Source organism: Mustela erminea, chromosome 13 (assembly GCF_009829155.1).
Source record: "Mustela erminea isolate mMusErm1 chromosome 13, mMusErm1.Pri, whole genome shotgun sequence".
Taxonomy (NCBI): Eukaryota; Metazoa; Chordata; class Mammalia; order Carnivora; family Mustelidae; genus Mustela; species Mustela erminea.
In genome coordinates this window covers 70,154,622-70,174,310 of record NC_045626.1, presented here as the reverse complement: position 1 = coordinate 70,174,310, position 19,689 = coordinate 70,154,622, and the positions used below count along the sequence as shown (strand labels likewise).

The 19,689-nt window shown below is 48.9% G+C and overlaps 2 protein-coding genes across 3 annotated transcripts in view; one reads left to right on the top strand and one right to left on the bottom strand.

Moving 5' to 3' along the window:
- ZMAT5 (zinc finger matrin-type 5) overlaps window positions 1–15,082 on the bottom strand; it is a 28,424-nt gene extending 13,342 nt beyond the window's left edge. Inside the window, exons 1-2 of the mRNA XM_032309349.1 lie at window positions 14,976–15,082; window positions 1,261–1,572 (exon numbers count right to left, since the gene is read on the bottom strand). Of these exons, the coding sequence (XP_032165240.1) occupies window positions 1,261–1,387 (127 nt within the window). The 5' untranslated portion in view covers window positions 1,388–1,572; window positions 14,976–15,082. The remainder of the gene's footprint in view (window positions 1–1,260; window positions 1,573–14,975) is intronic.
- Window positions 15,083–15,387: 305 nt separating this feature from the next.
- LOC116571416 (cytochrome b-c1 complex subunit 9) lies at window positions 15,388–17,500 on the top strand. 2 transcript variants are annotated; one of them, XM_032309352.1, is made up of 2 exons: window positions 15,388–15,646; window positions 17,233–17,500. In XM_032309352.1, the coding sequence occupies exon 1, from the start codon at window positions 15,437–15,439 to the stop codon at window positions 15,623–15,625; it is 189 nt and encodes a 62-aa protein (XP_032165243.1). In that variant the 5' UTR covers window positions 15,388–15,436; the 3' UTR covers window positions 15,626–15,646; window positions 17,233–17,500. The 2 variants fall into 2 exon arrangements, with proteins under 2 accessions (XP_032165243.1, XP_032165242.1); XM_032309351.1 differs by having other exon boundaries at window positions 15,393–15,586.
- Window positions 17,501–19,689: the final 2,189 nt, after the last annotated feature.

Sequence of the window (19,689 nt, the reverse complement as noted above, 5' to 3'; positions counted from 1 at the left end):
CCCTCCTCTGCCACTGATACCACTCTCTCCCCACTCCCAGCCCCTTGTGACCTCAGCCATGCCTGGCCTGCTGCACAGCCTGGCCGCCCTCCCTCACCCAAGCCTCAGCTTCCTCCTCAGAAAGGAGTCTGGGAGAGCTCTGAAAATACTGTGCCAAGGCCCCACCCCAAACCTGCCTCTGGGGATGGGCTCAGGTGACCAATAAGTTTTTATTTCAAGGTCTCCAGGTGATCTTAACTTGAAGGGCGGAGCTCAGCCTTAGAGATTTGCTGATGAAGCAAAGGGCAAACCACAAAAGTACAGCAGGTACTCCATAAACGCCCACTCCCTTCTTACGAATTCCCACTCGCAGACCAGGGCAGACTCTGCCCTTCTCCCTTCTCGGCTGCTGAGACTCAGCTCCCTCCTTTTGCTCTGGGAATCCTGCTCCCCAGCTCATGAAGCAACGGCTCTGCCCCAGCTCATTCTAGATCTGGGCCCATTCCCACCCCCCACCCCCTGGCCAAGCCCCCTGTCTATTTCATCGACTCCTGGCTGGCCACCCCAACGTCTCCCTCGCTGCCCAGCAGCTCCCTTGCAGCAAGCACCTCCAGGCTCTGCACTAGATGCTTGTGGCGTGAACTCACTGGCTTTGGTAGCACCTGCTCTGAGAAGCCTTACCCGGGAAAGCCCTCCCTCCCGCAGCTTGGTTATTCAACTGGCCAGCCAGTCATTCAACAGCCATTTTCTGCACCCCACACTCACGCAGCAGGCAGGGTTCACTGTCAAATGCAGCTCGTGAGCACTGCCTTCACTTCTACCAGCCAGCCCCAGTCCTGCCACTGGCTTCAGCCCCTACCACCCTCCTCTCCTACTGGGTCCAGCCATACCTTCTCTCCTCTGCTCGGACAGCACCTAATGCTTTGTTCGTGGCCGCCTGCTTCCGCATACTCTCTGCCCAAAGCGCTGAGGCTGGCTTTTCCCTGTCTTTCCCACCATTGGCTCAAACATTATCTCCCTGGAAAAACTTTCTTCTTGGCCACTGTATCCCCAGAGGCTGGCAGAAGGGAGCCTCCATCTCGGTCAAGATTACTGGGGGATGGAGCTCACTTCCACCGTGCCCCTTGCATGGCCCATCGGTGGCCCCAGCTTTCCTTTCTTTGGCTCATCCAAGAGCCCTGACCAAGCCTATCACTGGCCCTGGTACTTCCTTGTCTGCCCATAAGAAAGATCAGAGAGCTGGCCTCCATCGGCGCAGCTGCCCCGCCAGCCAGCTCTCACCTCGAAACATGTCATACCAGACCTTCTTGGCCTTGAGGTGCTGCAGCCCATTCAGGTGCTTCTTGCGGTTGTGGAGGTTGTCCTGGAAGGAGCGGTTGCAGTAGTCACAGAAGTAATGCTTCCCCATGGCAGGCTATGCCGGGTGCTGCTGCCGGAGAAGCCGAAGCGCTCGGTCAAGAGTAGGGAGGAAGCTCCAGGCACCAAAGCCTGCAGTGGTGACGGAGGAGGCAGACTGAGGACAAAGCAGAGGCTGACACCTGGCACCCGTCAGGGGGGATCTGTGTGACATGACTCGGGGCACTCCCGGCTGCCCTAAAACGAAGGGAAGGAAGAAACAAATGGTTAACTGACAGCGATCACTATCCTGCGGGATGTGGGACTGGAGTCTCCCTCAGTGTACAAATATCTTAGCGATTCACAAGGAAAAAGCATTCTTACCAGTGGCCTAAATTTCAGAGACCCATAGACTCAATTTCCTGGAGCCCGAACATCACCCTCCCCTCCATAGTGATGTGGGAAACAAAGGCAGAAGGGAATGTAAATAAAATTAAATTTCTTTATAACCTGCAGCCCATTCACAAATACTTGGGATCCATAGAGAGTAACATTCCTTCTGGAAACTCCCAACTATCTTAACGTTAACACCTTACTAGAAGGAAAAACAACCTTAGCTGGACAATAGCCAGACCTCCAGTATCCCTAGGGTCTTCTTTAGCATATAAAAGTCCTTTGGGGGACGCCTGGGTGGCTCAGTTGGTTGAGCAGCTGCCTTCGGCTCAGGTCATGATCCCAGGGTCCTGGGATCGAGTCCCGCATCGGGCTCCTTGCTCGGCAGGGAGCCTGCTTCTCCCTCTGCTTCTGCCTGCCTCTCTGTCTGCCTGTGCTCGCTCGCTCTCTCTCCCTCTGTCTCGGACAAATAAATAAAATCTTTAAAAAAAATAAATAAATAAAATAAAATAAAAGTCCTTTGGGACCCCTCTCTTTTTCCTTACAGCCCCCAACTCCCAAGTATATCACCAGCCACTCCTCACAACCTCAGTGCAGCAGCTTTGCTGCCCCCTGGTCCTGTCCCCATGCTTTAATAAGATCACCTCTTTTGCACCAAAGATGTGTCGAGAATTCTTCTTGGCTATGAGCTCTGGACCTCACCTACATTACAAAACAATAGAATGCAGCACAGCCCCCCCAACTGAGCATGCCCTGAAGGCCAGTGTAAGGAAGGCTCTGGTTATACACGCCTCATTTAAACCCCAGAACAGCCCAGAAGGAACTACACGGGCCAATGAGTACGCCTGCGAGGCCTCATTCCAGGCAACAATTCTGATGCCCAGCCTCCACCCCAGGGCCAGTGATCACGGAACTTCAAGGGTGAGACCTAGGCCTCAGCATTTCTGTAAAGTTCCCCAGGGAATTCTATGCAACCAGGCTGGAGAGCCACCGCCTTATACCCTCTGGCCACTTCCCCAGCTTCCCCCCAGCCCCCCAGTACACCTCTGACCTCCTCTCTCCCCTTCTCTCCAGTCTGGCCACATCAGCCTCATCTCCACTTTTCGCACCTGCCAGGCACGCACCCGCCAGGCACCCAGCCACATCATACATCTGGTCCTGCTGGTCCCTCTGCCGGGAAACTCTCCCTTGCGACCCTGCTCACTGGATTCCTTCAATCTTCACTCAAATACTATCTTCTCAGTAATCTCCTATGAGGGCTTTATTTAAAATTGCAGAATTTACTTAGCTTTCCCCATTCTCTGCTTCATTTTTATCACCTTTGAAGTAATAAGTTACTTGTTATGCTTATTATCTTTTTCTCCCAACAGGACTATAAATCCACGCAGGCGGGGATATTTTTGTTTTGTTTACTGCTGGAGCCCCACTACCCAAAGTGGTGTACAGTACAGAGCAGGCAACCAATATTTGTTGAGTAAACAGATTAATTCCCACTTTCCCTACGGGACAACTGAGGTTCACAGAAAGGAAGTGATTTGCCCAAGATCACACAGCTGATGAAAACGCAAAACCCAGATGCCCTAAAAATCCCACTGCTGGGTGTCCTCTCTTCCTGAGCCAGCTTACAGAAGCCAGAAGGCTCAGGCAGAAATGCAAACAGTTTCACCAGGAGATTAGCGAAACTCTTAGATGGCAGGTCCCCACCAACCAGAGAGGGAAATGAGAATGTTTCAGGGTCTTAAGACCCCTCAGCCATGGTGACCACAGCTGCCACACCTGACCCAGGAGATCCCTGGCCATAGGCAAGGGGTAATTCTGAGTGTCAGGGCCACCCCTGAGTCCCCAGATTTACTGACACGAGACACGAGGATGAATGGGTCTACTCTGGGCTACCAAGTGGGATATGCAAAGGCTGAGCCCAGACTACCCTCTCACTCTTCAGGTCCTACAGTCTGATCCCTCGTTTCCCAGAGCAGGGGCCCAGAAGAGGAAGGAAAATGACTTCTCTAAGCAAGCCAGGCTAACAGCAAAAGCACAACTCCCAGGACTTAGCAAATTAAAGATACGGCTGGGACCTGACCACAGGGCAGATGGATGGGGGAATGCATCTTGGGAAGAAGAGAAGGGGGAGAGAGACAGAGACAAACAAGCCCCCTGGACAGTCCAGGCAGCCTGGTGGGTCCCTGCGGCAGACAGGGATAGCAGCCATTAAGTCAAGGGCTGTAATGGGAGCGGGAACAGTCATTCAAAATAAAAACGTATAAAACCTCTCTTCTTCTATTACTGCTGAGAAACCACATCCCAGACACATGGACTTGATATATTAAATTTGGCAGCTCTAATACACCCCGTCTTGCCAATAAACTTATAGGAATTGGATTGAAATTGTAAGAGATGAACGTTTAACGGCCGAGTGCTTAACCAAGCCATTCACGAAGCCTCAAGCTCTGGAGAGCTGCTGGCTCTGGAGAGTCATGGGGAGGGGTGGGTGTCCCTCTGGGAGGCAGAGATAGAAGCGCTGGCTCTGCAGCGGTCTTAGCTGAACAAAACCACACAGGGCACAAGGCTGGCCAGGTGACCTTGGACCTCTCCCGCCCTCTCCTTTCGCTGTAGGAATGTGAGACAGGGGGCTCTGCAGCAATGTGAGACAGGGGGTCTGACGGGTTAGCTGATTGCCTGCAGAGCAGTAAACAGAAGTTTGGTAACCCAACTGAAATGTTAATGAGAGTAATGGAAACACAAATGACACTAGTAATGTCCAGCATGTAGCAAGTGCTAAAGAAATGTCACTTACTATTTGATTTACTGAGCACCTACTAGTGTGGTATGAGGCTAAGAGCTTTACAATGCATCATCTCATTTAATCCTAAGGACAACCTGTGAGGCAGGACCTACTCCACTTCTTCAGATGAGGGCACTGAGGCTCCAAGAAGCAAAGTGCCTTAGCCAAGGTCACGGAGCTGGAAAGCAGCCAAACTGGGTTCAGCATCTGGGCAGGGTGGCTCTAGAGCCCATGCTCCTCATGGCTTAGGAAAGTCTCCTTCCAACAAATCACGCTGCTAACTGCTCTTTTTTTTTTTTTAAGCTTTTATTTATTTGACAGAGAGAGAGAGAGATCACAGGCAGAGAGGCAAGCGAAGAGAGGCAGGTAGAGAGGGGGGAAAACAGGCTCTCTGCAAGCAGAGAGCCTGACACGGAGCTCAATCCCAGGACCCTGAGACCATGACCTGAGACGAAGGCAGAGGCTTAACCCACTGAGCCATCCAGCCGCCCCTGACTGCTCTCCTTTTTAATCAGTCACTATACCCTGGGGACCATGGGCCCCCCTCCAAACCCAAGAGGTATGTGTTATAAGCCCACTTGCGAAGGAGAAGACTGGGGCTCAGAGTGGTGCCGCACGGGGCTCCGAGTCACGCTTTCAGGAAAGAAAGTCAAAGCAGGTCTCGAGGTGCCTGCACTTAGACTGGCAATGATGAGCCCCTCGGCAGTGGGGGGGGGGGGGGAGAGCGAGTGTGTGTGTGTGTGTGTGTGTGTGAAGTTTCCTCCTCACTTGGACTTGCTGGGAAAGCTTCCCTGAAGTCATATAATGAGCCTCTTGGCAGTGGACACTGTGCGTGTGTGAGAGAGAGAGAGAGAAACACGTTTCCTCCTCTCTCTCACATGCGTGAACCTCAGCGGAGAGGTGCCCACCCACACCTTCCTTCCTCTGCCCACCCTGCACCTGGCACCGGGGCGGCACTCAGCTGTCCACGGCGAGTCAATGCACCTCTCGCTCTAATCCCAGCTCTGCTAGGTGAGGTTGTGGCTCCGTCGCTTGCCTACTCGGGGTCTCAGTCTCCCCATGTGTGAAGGGGGAGGCGAGCAGCTAGACCAGGTGATCTCTAAGGGCCTCTCCAGACAGCCACGTTTAAATCCAGGTGCCACTGCTTTCTAATTCTGTGCTCAGCTTCCTCCTATGAAAACTGGGATAGGGACAGGGCCCACCTCAGGGATTGTTCTGAGAATCAGCTCATCTGTGCACACATACTTGACTTAGCAGAGCCTGGCCCCCAGGGGCCCCTCAAGAAACAACAGCCAGTATCCCCCATCATTATTACTGGTCTCCCAAAGGACTGTATTTCAGAAAACTGAGGCTCGGAACAAGGAACAGGATGTCAGTGTCCAAGTGACAACTGGGGGCAGCTGGTCTGTATGACAGATGAGGAAAGGTGAGACCAGGAGTGGGTAAGTCAGTTGCCCAAAGCACACAGCACAAGGCAGAGGTGGGACCGGACTTCAGCCTTCATGATGGGCCCAGACACCTGCCCTGAACAGCAGCTCTGCAGAGCCCATACGGCCCAGGTATGGTGTCAAGGGGAGCAAATGAGCTCCAGGGCAATCTGTGCGTCCCACCTCCCAGCGGGCCAGTCCCCAGGGAGGCCAAGGACCTGGGCAGGAGCTGGGCTTCAGCAAGGTGACATTGCTCCGACAGCAGCCAGCTGTGAACTTCTAGCAGTCTTGACCCAACCGCCTCCCTCTCTAGTGCCTTGGCACACATTAGGAAAGGATGCTGGTGCAGAATCCTCCAGACAGATACGGTGCCCTGCCACTGCGTACTTGGCAATCTGGCAAGCAGAGCGTATCTCACTCCGACTCACCCCTCAGCCAGGTGTCCTTGCACAAGGCACAGCCTGCACCACTGCACTTGGAAGCCCGGAGTGGGAGGTCAGGGAAGGAGACAGCTGGACATCTCCGAAGGCGCCCAGACACCAGCATGGGGTGCTGACTAAGCTGGTCCTCTCGGCCGTGATTCACCCTCATCCTCTGGGACTGGTGCGCTCAGCAGCTGTGAACAAGGCACCATCCTGCCTTGCTGGAAACGGAGACAGCGCCACCTGCCCATTCTCAGGGATCGGGTCCATGTTTGCAACAGCAGCTGCTGGCTCCCTGGAGCTTCACCAGGTGACAAGGTGGCTCCCTATGGCCAAAGGGCAGCAGGTTGAGGCCAGTGCGACAACCTCCGGGGTCACACAGGTGTGGGTTTGAATCCCAGGTCTGCCACTCATCAGCTAGGTGTACTCTAGAAAGTTATTTCATCCCCCTGTGCATGTCCTTAGCTCTAATCTAGGGACCCCCACTGCTATTGTGGATTGACAAAGGCATTGGTATATTAGGACGCCTACCACATAGTTAGTGCTAGAGAATGGAGGGGTCTAACTGCTGGTACTACGACCATCCAGGCGGCTCACTCCCTCGCTCTCCAGGTGAGCCTGCCCAGACCATTGGACTTAAAAGTGGCAGCCGCAGGCACTTCTCCCCTCCTTATGACCTGCTGTTTCCCCTAGCTCGTCTCACCTCACCTGCTGCTTTACTGTCATGTGTGTCTCCCTCCCCACTAGTATGTGGGTCCCGTGAAGGCAGAGTGATCTATCTGTCCTGCTGCACCCCAGCACCAGGAACACAGCATTGCACATGCAACTGCCTGTGGAAGGAGCTACCCACAGAACTGGAGGCCTCTTGCCCTCTGCTTACCTATAGCTCCCAGACCCTCTTCTCCTCCACTGCGGATCTAGGGACCAGGACGAGGATGGGCAGAGGAGAGAGACACAGAAGGTCCTGAAGATGAGTCTCTCACTGCCACCACCGCCCTCCCTGCAGGACTCCTGTCTCCAGCAGAGCCCTGCTCTACTGACTTGACCCACACCCGGCCATCCTGTGGCACCTGACCTCAGTCTTCTGGGTCTTCCCTCAAGGAGACACTTTGGGGTGGAGGAAAGAAAAGAGAATGGGGGTGGGATGGGGGGAGGGAAGACAGCATCAGATTCCTGCGTGCTAGGCACCTGGCTTTCGTTCCCTTATTTGATCATCATAGGGACCCTTTGAGCAGATGTCAAGGTGTCCATTTCACAGATGGGGACGCGGGTTCAGAGATACTCCTCATCTGCTCAAAGCCAAAACTGAGACAGATTCCCATAATAGTCATTTCTCATCAGCCTGAGTGCTGCTGGTGGGCCAGTGGCACAGAGGACCCCCCAGCACCCTCTGGGAGAGACCTCACCATGAAGCCAAAAGGCGTGGAGAGCCAGCACTGCCCCTGGGGTCCAGATGAGTCCTGAAGCCTTTCTCTTCCCATCGCACTGCTCCGCTGTGATGCGCCCGTGGGGCAGACGTTTGTGCTTCATTGATATTCTTGGTTCCTTTCATTGTGTGTGTCTCAGGTAGAGCTGTCTTTGGCACAGGGCTAAAATAAGCCAACAGCTTGGCTGTGGCCAAGGGCTGGGAGACGCATCATAATAATTACCCAGGCCTTGTGCTCGCCACATGCTGCCCTCAAGCTCACCTGTCATTTCTTCTAATTATGGCACTGCCAGACCCCAGGTAAACAGTAAACGGCAGCCAGAGGACGGCGTTATTGCATGCCCGCTAGGAGCTCAACAATGTCCCAGGGGCATATATGCCTGCTGTCTGGAGCTGATGGCATCAGAACTCCCTCGGGGAGGTGGGGGATGGCCTGCAGGCTATACCACTCAGAGCCCAACTCCAATACAAGTGCCAGGAAGATCCAGACGTCTTCCCTGATAGGGGCCCCATTATGTCAGAGGTCTCCCTCAGATACCTCAGTGCTTAGCAATGACCACACACCTCTCTCACCCTGACCTCATTTATGTGTTCCACCCCTGGGTGTTAGGCACATGTGGCATCATACTCCTGGCCCTCTAAGGCAGTGGGGGGCTCCCCACCCACAGCAATTCCTGATTCAGCAGGTCTGAGCTAGGGCCAGGATCTAAGGAAAATGATGCATAGTCCACAGACCATGCTCAGAGAAATGCTGATCTGAGGTAGATGAGGGACTGAAGAACAGAGAGGGTGAGAGCTTACCCAAAGTCACACAGACTACCCAAGCCAGTTCTTACTCTATAATCATTCAACTCAGGTCTGAATCTCGTCTCTGCCATTTCTGGGTTGTGAAACGCTCCGCAAACTACTCACCCTCTGAGCCTCATCTGGGAGACAGGCATAATAATTCTTATGGAACGATGGACTAAAACTATTCCATAAGATCACTGTGAGGATGAAATCATGGATATGAGGTGCTTAGCAGAGTGCCTGGCACGCTGACAGTGCTCAGTACTCATCTGTGGATATGGCGGCCAGCCTCTGCACCCCCTACCTTCTGGGGTTTATGCTTTGTGTTGTCTGCTCCCACACCATAGGAGGACTGATCTGCGGGACTAAAGGAACAGAGTAGACATGATCGTATGTCACTTCCACAATCGGGTGATAAGACAATACGCCTTCCATCCTGGGGTCTCTTTCTCTGATCACTTAATTTGGGGGAAGCCAGGTGCCACACGGTGAACAGCCCTGTGGGGAGGCCCATGTGGCAAGGAACTAAGACCCCCTGCTGACAGCGTGTGAGCAAGCTTAGAAGTGGACCCTCCAGCCCTGTCAAACCTTCAGATGAGGGCAGCCCCAGCAGAGAACTTGACTGTTACTTCCTGGGAGGTCTGAGCCATAACTACCCAGCTAAGCTACTCCCAAATTCTTTTTTTTTTTTTTTAAATATGATTCTTAGGGTGCCTGGGTAGCTCAGTCCGTTCAGTGTCTGCCTTCAGCTCAGATCATGATCCCAGGGTCTTGGGATCGAGCCCAGCATCGGGCTCCCTGCTCCACGCGGAGCCTGCTTTTCTCTCTCCCTCCCACCACTCATGCTTTCTCTGTCTCTCTTTCTCTCTCGCTCACTCTCTCAAATAAATAAATAAAATCTTTAAAAAAAATTTTTTTAAAGTAAGCTATATACCCAACATGGGCTTAAATTCACGGCCCTAAGATCCTGAGTCATATGCTCCACTAAGTCGGCCAGCCACACCCCCACTTCCAAATTCTTGACCCTCAGATATACAAGATATTTGTTGTGTTAAGTTGCTAAGTTTGGGGAGATAATCTGTTATGCAGCAATAGCTAACTGATACAGTGAAATAAACAAATGAAAAAACTGAATCACTTTAAAATACGTGATGGCTAGATGGCTACGGGTACAAAGTGCCCCGTATTCCAAAACACTCCTGAGTTGAGTCAAATGAGCCAATCCCGGAACACAGGCACAACCTTCCAGAACTTTCTATGGTTCCCCTCAGCCATATATTTATTAGCCAAACATTTGCTGACCCTCCCTCTCTGCCAGAATGGGGTTCACACCTCACGACACAAAGGCCCTGCTCTCACAAGAAAGTGCACTGAATATATGTTGGGATGGCTGGCCGATGTGCCCCCAGTAACAATACTAGGTGATAAGCTGTGTGCTAGACAGCACCAAGGAAGGGTACCTATGTCCAACAGGAGTTCCTCCAAGGAAATGATCAGAGATGATCCCCAAGATCTAGATACCAGGCGCCTGGGTGGCTCAGTGGGTTAAGCCTCTGCCCTCGACTCAAATCATGATCTCAGGGTCCTGGGGTTAAGCCCACATTGGTCTCTCTGCTCAGTGGAGAGCCTGCTTCCCCCCTCTCTCTGCCTGCCTCTCTGCCTACTTGTGATTTCTCTCTCTGTGTGTCGAATAAATAAATAAAAAAATCTTAAAAAAAAAAAGAAAAAAAGATCTAGATACCAAGATGGTCACTGCAACATAGCTTGTCCGAAAACTGAAATCTAAATGTTGGACCGTAAGAACAGCTGACAGACAATGCTCACTATATGCAGATAGGCAGCTTGGTTTCCCAGACAAGGTAGGAGTGGGAGGGTTCAATGACATGACTCACATCTTACCTAAAAAAGACTGGACAGAGGGAGCCCACATTGGCAAGGATCAAGAGCAGGGCATGAGCCACATCTGTTCAATGCACTACCAGACAGACATTAAAAATCAAGTCAAAGGAGGAGTGTCTGGGTGGTTCAGTTGGCTGAGTGTCCAACTCTTGACTTTAGCTCAGGTCATGCTCTCAGGGTCATAGGATGGACCCTGTGTAGAGCTCCGCACTCAGTGGGGAGTCTGCTTGAGATGTTTTCTCTCCCTTTGCTACTCCAACCCTCCCTCTCTCAAATAATGAAATCTTTGGGGGAAAAAAGAGAAAAACAATCAAGTCAAAGGAAAAAAATTCAAGTCAAAGGAGACTATTCCCTTTTAGCTAAATAAAAAATGGCTCCTTATCACAGCAGTTTGTACAACACGATACCACTTTTTTAAGGAGAAAGAACGTCCTGCCCCAGCACACCCACATACCCACACCCACGCACACAAGCAGACACAAAATATTTATTGCGACTATGTCTGGATAATAGGATTATATGCAGAATTTTCTTCTCCCTTTGTGTTTTTCTATTTTTCTAAGTTTCTACATTAAGCATATATTGTTTTAAATTTGCTCAAAATATTCCCTTCAAAAAAGTGGGAAAATTGCCAAACTAGGATAAATACTATTCCTTCTCCCTTAGGAGGCCACTGTAGATGGTTCCAATGACTTGGTTCACCTGGATGGACCAATCAGGGCTGGTGTGGAAAGAGATCCGCCTTCAGTCCCTGGCTGAAGGCGGATAGGGCACACCATGATTCCAAGCAGACCTGGCTCATGGCAGGTTGGCAAAACCCGAATCTGGGCTCCAGGGAGCTGCAGGATGGAGACACAGTTTCTCATCAGATAGTTACAGGTCCCAGGAGGCCAGAGCTTCCAAACAGAAAAGGTAAAAATAGTTTGATGGAGGCTTCTGAGCCAGAAACTTGGACTTGGAACCGCCCCTGCCTCCCGCTTCTTCTGCCGCCAGGCTGGTCTGTCACCACCCTCACTTCTGCCCAAGTCAGGTCTCATCTCCAGCATCTGAGCCAACCTCTTCATTTCACCCACCCTGGGCAGCAGAAGATCAAGTCTCTTAGAACTACTCCTGCTCAAGATTTTCCATAGCTCCTAGTGGGGAGCTTAATACAAATGAAGTCTCCTGGGTCGTCAGATCTCCAGGAATTCAGACTCAGCTGATCTGGAGCGGGGCCCAGAAATCTAGATTTTACTCATGGAGTCTAGTACCCTCTAGTAGGTACCCCTTAAAATATAAAGGCTGGGGGACCAAGCTTCTCCTGCTCAAAGACCTCTCTATTCCCTGCATCCCAAAGACAGTCACTCTGGGTAGACAACACCTGGATTCTTGTCTCGGTCAGAAACCAGTCTGATTTTAAATAACCTCAGCTCACTGAAATGATAAACCCAACTTGACTGGAATGCTAAACACAATTCATTAGAATGGATAAAGCTGTTTTCCTACTACCTAAGTGTCCTGTCATGCTCCAGGTAAGTTTAGAATTGAAAATAGAGGTAGTAAAATAAATCAACCTTATTGATGTTCCTGACCTCAGTTTAGTAATAATCAGCATATACTTGGTATTTAAAAGTATCTGTAACATTGAAAAGAATTTGACATGTTGAGTATGACAGATAAGCACTGTGATTCCAATTTAAAATACAGAAGTTAGGAATTGAGAAATATATGGGGTGCCTGGTTGGCTCAGTTGGTAGAGCATGCAACTCTTGATCTTGGGGTTGTAAATTCAAGCCCCATGTTGACTGTAGAGATTACTTAATACAGAAGTTAGGGGTGCCTGGCCAGCTCAGACGATAGAGCATGACATTCTTGCTCTCATGGGGGTTGTTGAGTTCAAGCCCAACACTAGACATAGAGTTTATTAAAAAAAAAAAAATACAGAGGTTCTAATATATAGGTAGGGCAGCCCCTGAGTGGCTCAGTCAGTTAAGTGTGTGACTTCCATTCAGGTCATGATATCAGGGTCCTGGGATTTTTTTTTTTTTTAAGATTTTATTTATTTATTTGACAGAGAGATCACAAGCAGGCAGAGAGAGGAGGAAGCAGACTCCTTGCTGAGCAGAGAGCCCGATGTGGGGCTCGATCCCAGGACCCCGAGATCATGACCCGAGCCGAAGGCAGAGGCTCAACCCACTGAGCCACCCAGGTGCCCCAGGGTCCTGGGATTTGAGCTCTGTGAGCTCTGCACTCAGTGGGGAGTCTGCTTGTCCCTTTCCCTCCCCCTTTGCCCCTCTCCCTGCTTGTGCTCTCTCTGTTCTCTCTCAAATAAATATATAACATCTTTAAGAAAAAAAAATGTTTCATATATACAGTTAGGTAACTGATAAAACATACGTCAGTAAATGATATTAGATTTATCATTTCAAGCTGAAAAGTCAGCAATAACTAGAAACATTGGCTCCACTGTTAGAATCATCTGGAATGCTGTGAAAGCTACTAATAGTACCCCCCCATATCCTAATTTCATGTCACAGATGGCATCTTTTTTTTTTTTTTAGCTTTCCAGACATAACCAGAGACATAAAAGAATTTAACTAAGTATGTTGAAAGTATTGAACTGTTTACAAGAACTTGAAATTCATTATGTTTGTAAATTTAAATTATTAGATTTTCTAGTAACATTTAAATATTCTTGGGAAATTATACTTGTTAGGTTATATATCTGAAGTACTTAAAAGGAAAATCAAATATATTAAATTATAAGTGAAATAAATGTGTAAGGGAATGTAATTAGGCTATAAATAGGCTATAAATTGTTTAAAGGAATTTAAGGTTAGTTCAAAGAGAGTTCAAACATCAAAGGAAAAGTGAAGGTCATTTTTCTTATTTTTCTAGATATGTATAGAGTAATTTCTAAGCTGAAGTAAGCAGCTTAAAGAAAATTCAGTATTTCCAAATTGTTGCTGCAAAATGAAATAAAATAAAATAAAACAAGCCACACCTTAACTTCCCATGGACTTTCCTAACCCATCCTACTTAAACCAATTCCTTCCTCCTCTAACTTCCCATCAGCCAGATTTGTTGTTAGCAGGACAAAAGTATTCTATCCTAGAAGCCTCACAACTTTGTGTCCCAAGGAGCTACCAGGATGCTTTGCAAATAGAAAATAACTTCAGTTATGGTTAAGTCATCATGGTTTTAGACCTTAAAGCTTTTCACATTTTTCTTCCCAGTCCCCAATCAGGCGTTCCTTTTGCTTTTCCAAGTCAGGCCCAGACCTCTAATCCCAGGCCTCTAATCCCAGGTTTTCAGTACCTATGCTGATGACTTATCTCTGGCTTAGACCTCTCTGAATTTCAGATCCAAATCCCCACTGGCCTCTGGGCATCTCCACTTGATGTCTAAGGGGTGGCTCAAATCTAACATGACCAAACAGAGCTTAAGGTCATCCCGCTGGATTTCAAGTTGTTAAGGTCAAAACTTCATCCTCCATTCTTCTTTCCCACACTCTCTACACAGGTCAGCTTGTTCTGTCTGTCCGATCTCCCAAAATACAACACAAATCTGATCACTACTCTAATCCATAAACTAATCTAAATTACCATCCTGTCTCAACTGACGCAACACAATAACTTCCTCTCTTCGATCTGTTCTCCAGAGAGCAGCGAGAATGATGACATTAAAATGTAAATTGGATCATGTCACATCCCAGCTTAAAACCCTTCAGTGGCTTCCTAGAGCAATTAAAAAGAAGTAAGACTCCTTACTATGGGTTACAAGGCCCTATTTAAGCTGACCGAAGCCCATCTCTTCACAGTTCGCCCTACCGCTTTCCCTCAAGCACTCCAGGACTGCTGCAGCCTCAAGTCCTTCGCACCAACCTTTTCCTGTTTGACCAACTTCTCTTCGTTGGGGTCTCTGCTTAAAGTGTCACAGTAGGCACCCTGGCTAAAATAGCACCACCAGACTCTCTTCAAGCAACCTGTCTTTTGCTTTTTAAAGTATTATTTGTTTGTGGTTAGCGCACCTCCCGATCTGCCCACACACTGAGTGCTCCTTGAGAGCGGGGCTTGTTCTTCGCCAGGTCCCCAGGTCATGGTCCAGAGGCAGCACTCAGAAAATATGAGCTGAGTGGCACTAGTACATCAAAACCCCTATTTAATCCCCAAGAAGGAATGAGCGGTGCCCAGATCTCCCCCTTCTAGGTCAAGGTTCTAGTGGGCGAATCCCAGGGGTGAGGGGAACAGGAAGCATGTGCAGAACCGTCCCTTCTCCCGATGCCCGGTAAAGGGGTTCAAGCCCCAGGGCCCAACTTTGCCACAGGCTCCAACACTAGGCCTGGACTTGGATCCAACAGAGACAGGCAGAGATGAGCCGGGGACCTGGGCACCCAGTCCCGCTCGCCCTTTTGTTCACTCCCCGTTAATTAAGTTGGTGCGGCCCACAGAGCAGGGAAGGGACTTAGAAAGAAGAGCCCATGTCTTCCCCCTTGAGGGGAGACGACTAACACTAGCTCCTCGACGTCCTGCCAGAGACAGTACCTGGTTCCGCAGGGCCCGACGGCTCCGAGCTCCTCCTCCTTCTGCGCCCTCGTGTCGCGAACTGCTTGCTGGGATTCGTAGTCCTTCCTTGAGTATCAATCGACCCTTCCCAGAAACCTTTGGGAATCATAGCTAAGACCGGGCGGGCGTTGGGGAAGGTAAAGGAAACGCGAGGACTTCTGGGTGTTGTAGTTCAGCATATTCACTTAACAAGAAATTTTTTAGAAATATTGGGTAACAAATCTTAACACACTATTTGGGCTGCCCTGATCTAAATTCTACGATACTTTTCCTCCCCGCAAAGCCATCACTTACCTCTCTCCTTCAAAAAGATAATAAATGAGCTTCAGAAAAACTACAAATCCCATAAAGTATTGCACGACGAGGGCTGCTTTTTTTTGGGGGGGGGTGGGAGCGCATGGTCGGCTGCGGCGCAGGCGCGGGCTTGACAGCGGAGAAACATGGCGGGCCCGACGTTTACTGCGAGGTTGTACTCCCTGCTGTTCCGCAGGACCTCCACCTTCGCTCTCACCATCGCTGTGGGCGCCTTATTCTTCGAGCGCGCCTTCGATCAAGGCGCGGACGCGATCTACGAACACATCAACCAGGGGGTGAGGGACTGGGCCATCCCTGACCTTGGGCCTGCCTGAGGGGTGACAGTGGGAGTGGAGGTGGGACTCAGTCTGCCTTTTACTATGGGGGGGGGGGCGCGGGGGAAAGGCTGCACGTCTTCTGTCGGTGGAGTGCCATATATCCTCTCCATCGGATGTGAATCCCAGAACGTTAAATGATCCCACTTTGTGCGGGTTATAAGTATTGATATCTCACACCCCCAGATACCCACTTGTCCATTTGCAGGAGCAAAAACTAAAGCTTAGTGAGAGCAGAGGATTTACTGTGGCTACCCTCAGGATGTCAGTGGCGAATCTGGGCTGGAACCTGGACCCACAGTCTTCTCTGAGGATTTCAAGGGCAGATTTGAGCGGGCGAGGGTCGTGAAAAGGACATCTCCTTAGATACTGTGCTTGGTCTTTTCACATAGCACTCTTCACTTTCCCAGGCTTCCTATGCAAGCATTGTAGTAGTAATAATGGGTAGGAGACGGGAATATAAAATCAGAGACCCCTGGATGGGGATACTGGGCCCTGTCAGTTGATAACTGTGGCATTCAGTTCGGTGAGTTTCTTAACCTCTCTGAGCTTCACTTTTATCTGTGATGTGGAGATGATAGTAACTGCTGTAAGCAGCTCCTGTGAGAATTACATGAGATGCAGGCAAGATGCCCAGTACCTGGTAGGTGGTGCACTAAAAAAATAACATTTGTTACATTCCTCAAGAGAAAGTGAAAGCGGAAGGTAGGACATAACCACACCTTGTAGACTCATTGTGTGCCAACACTGTGCTAACTGCTGTACAGGCTTTTCATCATCATTACGTTGTGGCTCATGTTAGGGAAGGTCTCCTGCAGATAGCCCTGTTACACCGTTCACTTGTGTTTTTAATTTGAAGCTGTCTGACCCTACAGCCCTGTCCACTGATGCTGTACTGCCTGTGATCAGGACCTCTTTCTGCCCCTATGAAAGTGTCTCCACTGTTCCATCCCCCGCAGGCAGTTCTGTGGGCCATTCCCAATATTTGGGAAAGGTAGTTAAGTATGCTGTCATAATTTACCAATCTGTGCTTTTAGGAACAAGAATCAAGGGCACCTGGCTGGCTCAGTTGGTAGAATGCCCAGCACCTGATTTAATTTCAAGCCCCAAGTTGGGTGTAGAGATTGCTTAAAAAAAATAAAACCATTTAAAAAAAAAAAAAAAAGGAATGAGAATCCAACTAGTTCCTGACCCAAGGATCACAGGTTTAAGGAAATTATTAAAGAATGAGTCAATGTAAAGTATTTGGGGCTATGCATTTAGGACCTCTTGAGTAATACCTGGGAGTTGAGGAAATAAGACCTCTTCCAGGCTCTGTTCCTTAGTACACTTAGTACTTAGTACTTTTGAATAATAACCTCAATTTCCTGTAAAAGAGGGATCATCCTTTTCCACTTCTCTTTACATGGCGATTGAGAAGATCAGAGCAGTTTACAAGTGTTAGGAATGTGCATTGAGCCCAGTGCTGCTTCCGGTTTGCCCACCCCAGCTGTCCAGACATGGTACATGTTTCTCTCTAGCCAGTTTTAGAGACCAGGACAGTGGGAGTAGCTGCAAAATGTGAGAGACAAAGCTCAAAGTTTGTGGTTCTTGTCTTTAAAATGCAGAAGCTGTGGAAACACATCAAGCACAAGTATGAGAATAAGGAGTAGTTCCTCAGAGACCCCTCCCCACGCCGAAAGGACCAGGTCCACCCACCAGCTGTTTGCCCAGAACCAGGGCCTCAGCCTGAAGATGATGCTCAGATTACTCTTCATTGACCACCTGTAGCTGTTGGCAAGAAGCGGGTTCACCTGACAGACTCTTCAACTTCTGCTGTGTTTGAAGTCTGTTTAGTCAGAGTCATCAGCAAATAAATGGAAATTGTCCTCAAGACGTGGCTTCTGTATCTAGTGCTTTGTTAATGCTACCTAATCTTCACTTTTCAGTTGAGACCACTTTAGAGTCCTCTGCAAACATCTGAAGGGCAGATTTCATTCTTTTGGGTTCCATTAACTTTCAGACAACTCTGGTTTAGAAAACATGAGCTGTAATTGGAGGTATTACTTTCAATTTTTGCTTCTAAATCAGTAATTCCAGTCTTTTTTTTTCTCCCCCCAACCCAAGCTCTCCCTCCAACAAGAGGCTTAAACTCCCAACCCTGAGATACCAAGGGTTGCAGCAGGGACGCCTGGGTGGTTTGGTCGGTTTGGCACCTGCCTGTGGCTCTGCTCATGGGCCCAGGGTCCAGGGATTCAGCCCCACATCAGGCTCCTTGCTCAGCAGGGAGCCTGCTTCTCCCTCTGCCTGCAGCCCCTCCCCGCCACCCCCCCACTGCACGGCTTGTGCTCATGCTGTCTCTCTCTCTGACAAATAAACCAATAAAAATCTTAAAAAAAAAAAAAAAAAAAAGAATTGTATGCATAGGGGGCCTGTCTGGTTCAGTCAGTAGAACATGCAATTCTTGATCTCAGTGTTGAGTTTGAGCCTCACATTGGGTGTACAGATTACTTAAAAATAAAACTTAAAAAAAACAAAAGATTAAGAGAACGTCACATGCTCTACTGGCTGAGTCAGCCAGGAGCCCCAGTAATTCCATTTTTAAGTCATACAAAGGAGAGCTAACTGGCTTAACCATAGGGAAAACCTTGATTCAGCTGGGGGAAGAAACCCTGCCCCAGGGTCCTGTCTCCATTCTGCCTTTAATTTGCTGAGTGTCTTCAGACGAGTTGGCTTACCTCTCTGGGCCATAGTCCATCTGCTGATGATGAAGTTGGACCAGAACTCTTGACCATCCTGCCAGAGTTTCCATCTCTAATAAGTTGGGTTTATCATTGTGCTTACTTGGTGGATTTGAATCTACCAGTTCTAGCTGTGTGAACCAAGGGCAAGGCACTTGACCTCTCTGAGCATCAGTTTCCTGGTCTATTACATGGGGATGATGGGAGTGCCTTCTGTATAGGTTCTTTGTGAGTGTTAAAAGAGTTGTTAAATGCAATTAACATAGTCGTAGACCGTGGCACATGGACATAACTGCTGGCAGACACATGGGGGGATGCTTAAGGACCTGGAGAACCAGAAGATTCTGCCAGCAGGCTATGGAGCAGCAGGAATTGAGGAAGAGGGGTTCAAGGACCATAGTCCAGTCATTCATTTAACAAACATCGAGATGGCCACTGTGTGTGAGGCACTGTGCTAGGTTCCACTAGGCACCTAGTGGTGCCATGGTGGCAAACATGAGGCTTGAACTACAGGAGATGTTGTAAATGCCATTCTATATCAAAGATATGTGAACATGAAGGAGGGCATGTGATGTAATTATAGAGTACTGGGTACTCTATAATAAACTGATGAGGGGTGCCTGGGTGGCTCAGTGGGTTTAAGCCTCTGCCTTCAGCTCAGGTCGTGATCCCAGGGTCCTGGGATTGAGCCCCACATCGGGCTCTCTGCTCAGCAGGGAGCCTGCTTCCCTCTCTCTTTCTGCCTGCCTTTCTGCCTACTTGTGATCTCTGTCTGTCATATAAATAAATAAAATCTTAAAAAAAAAAGACTGATGAATCACAGACCTATACCTCTGAAACCAATAATGCATTATATATTAATTGAATTAAAGTAATTTAAATTAAAAAAAAAGATATGGGACCCTTATACTATAGGAAAGCATGTGTGAACCATTTTCCTGAAAGATATTTTGCATCTATGTATTAAAATCATTAATGTGTATACCTTTGACCTAAGAAATCCTATTTCTGGCAAATTTTCCTTTAAAAATGCAGGTGTCCACAAGAGATGTTCATCGTAGTGTTTATATTGTGGGAAAAATGAAAAGACATCTAAAATGGGAATTACTATTTTGGTGAAATATGCAGTCATTTAAAACCTTGTTTGGCTTGAAGAAAATACCCATCAAATGTGACAAAGTACCAACCTCACTAATTCATGAAGCAGTCTGCCAAGTTATTAAGAAAAAGGTGAATAACTTGGAAGCTAAGGCTAATAACACAAACAGGCAATTAGTACAAGAAATACAGGGGCACGTGTATGGCTCAGAGGGTTAAGTCTCTCCCTTCAGCTCAGGTTATGGT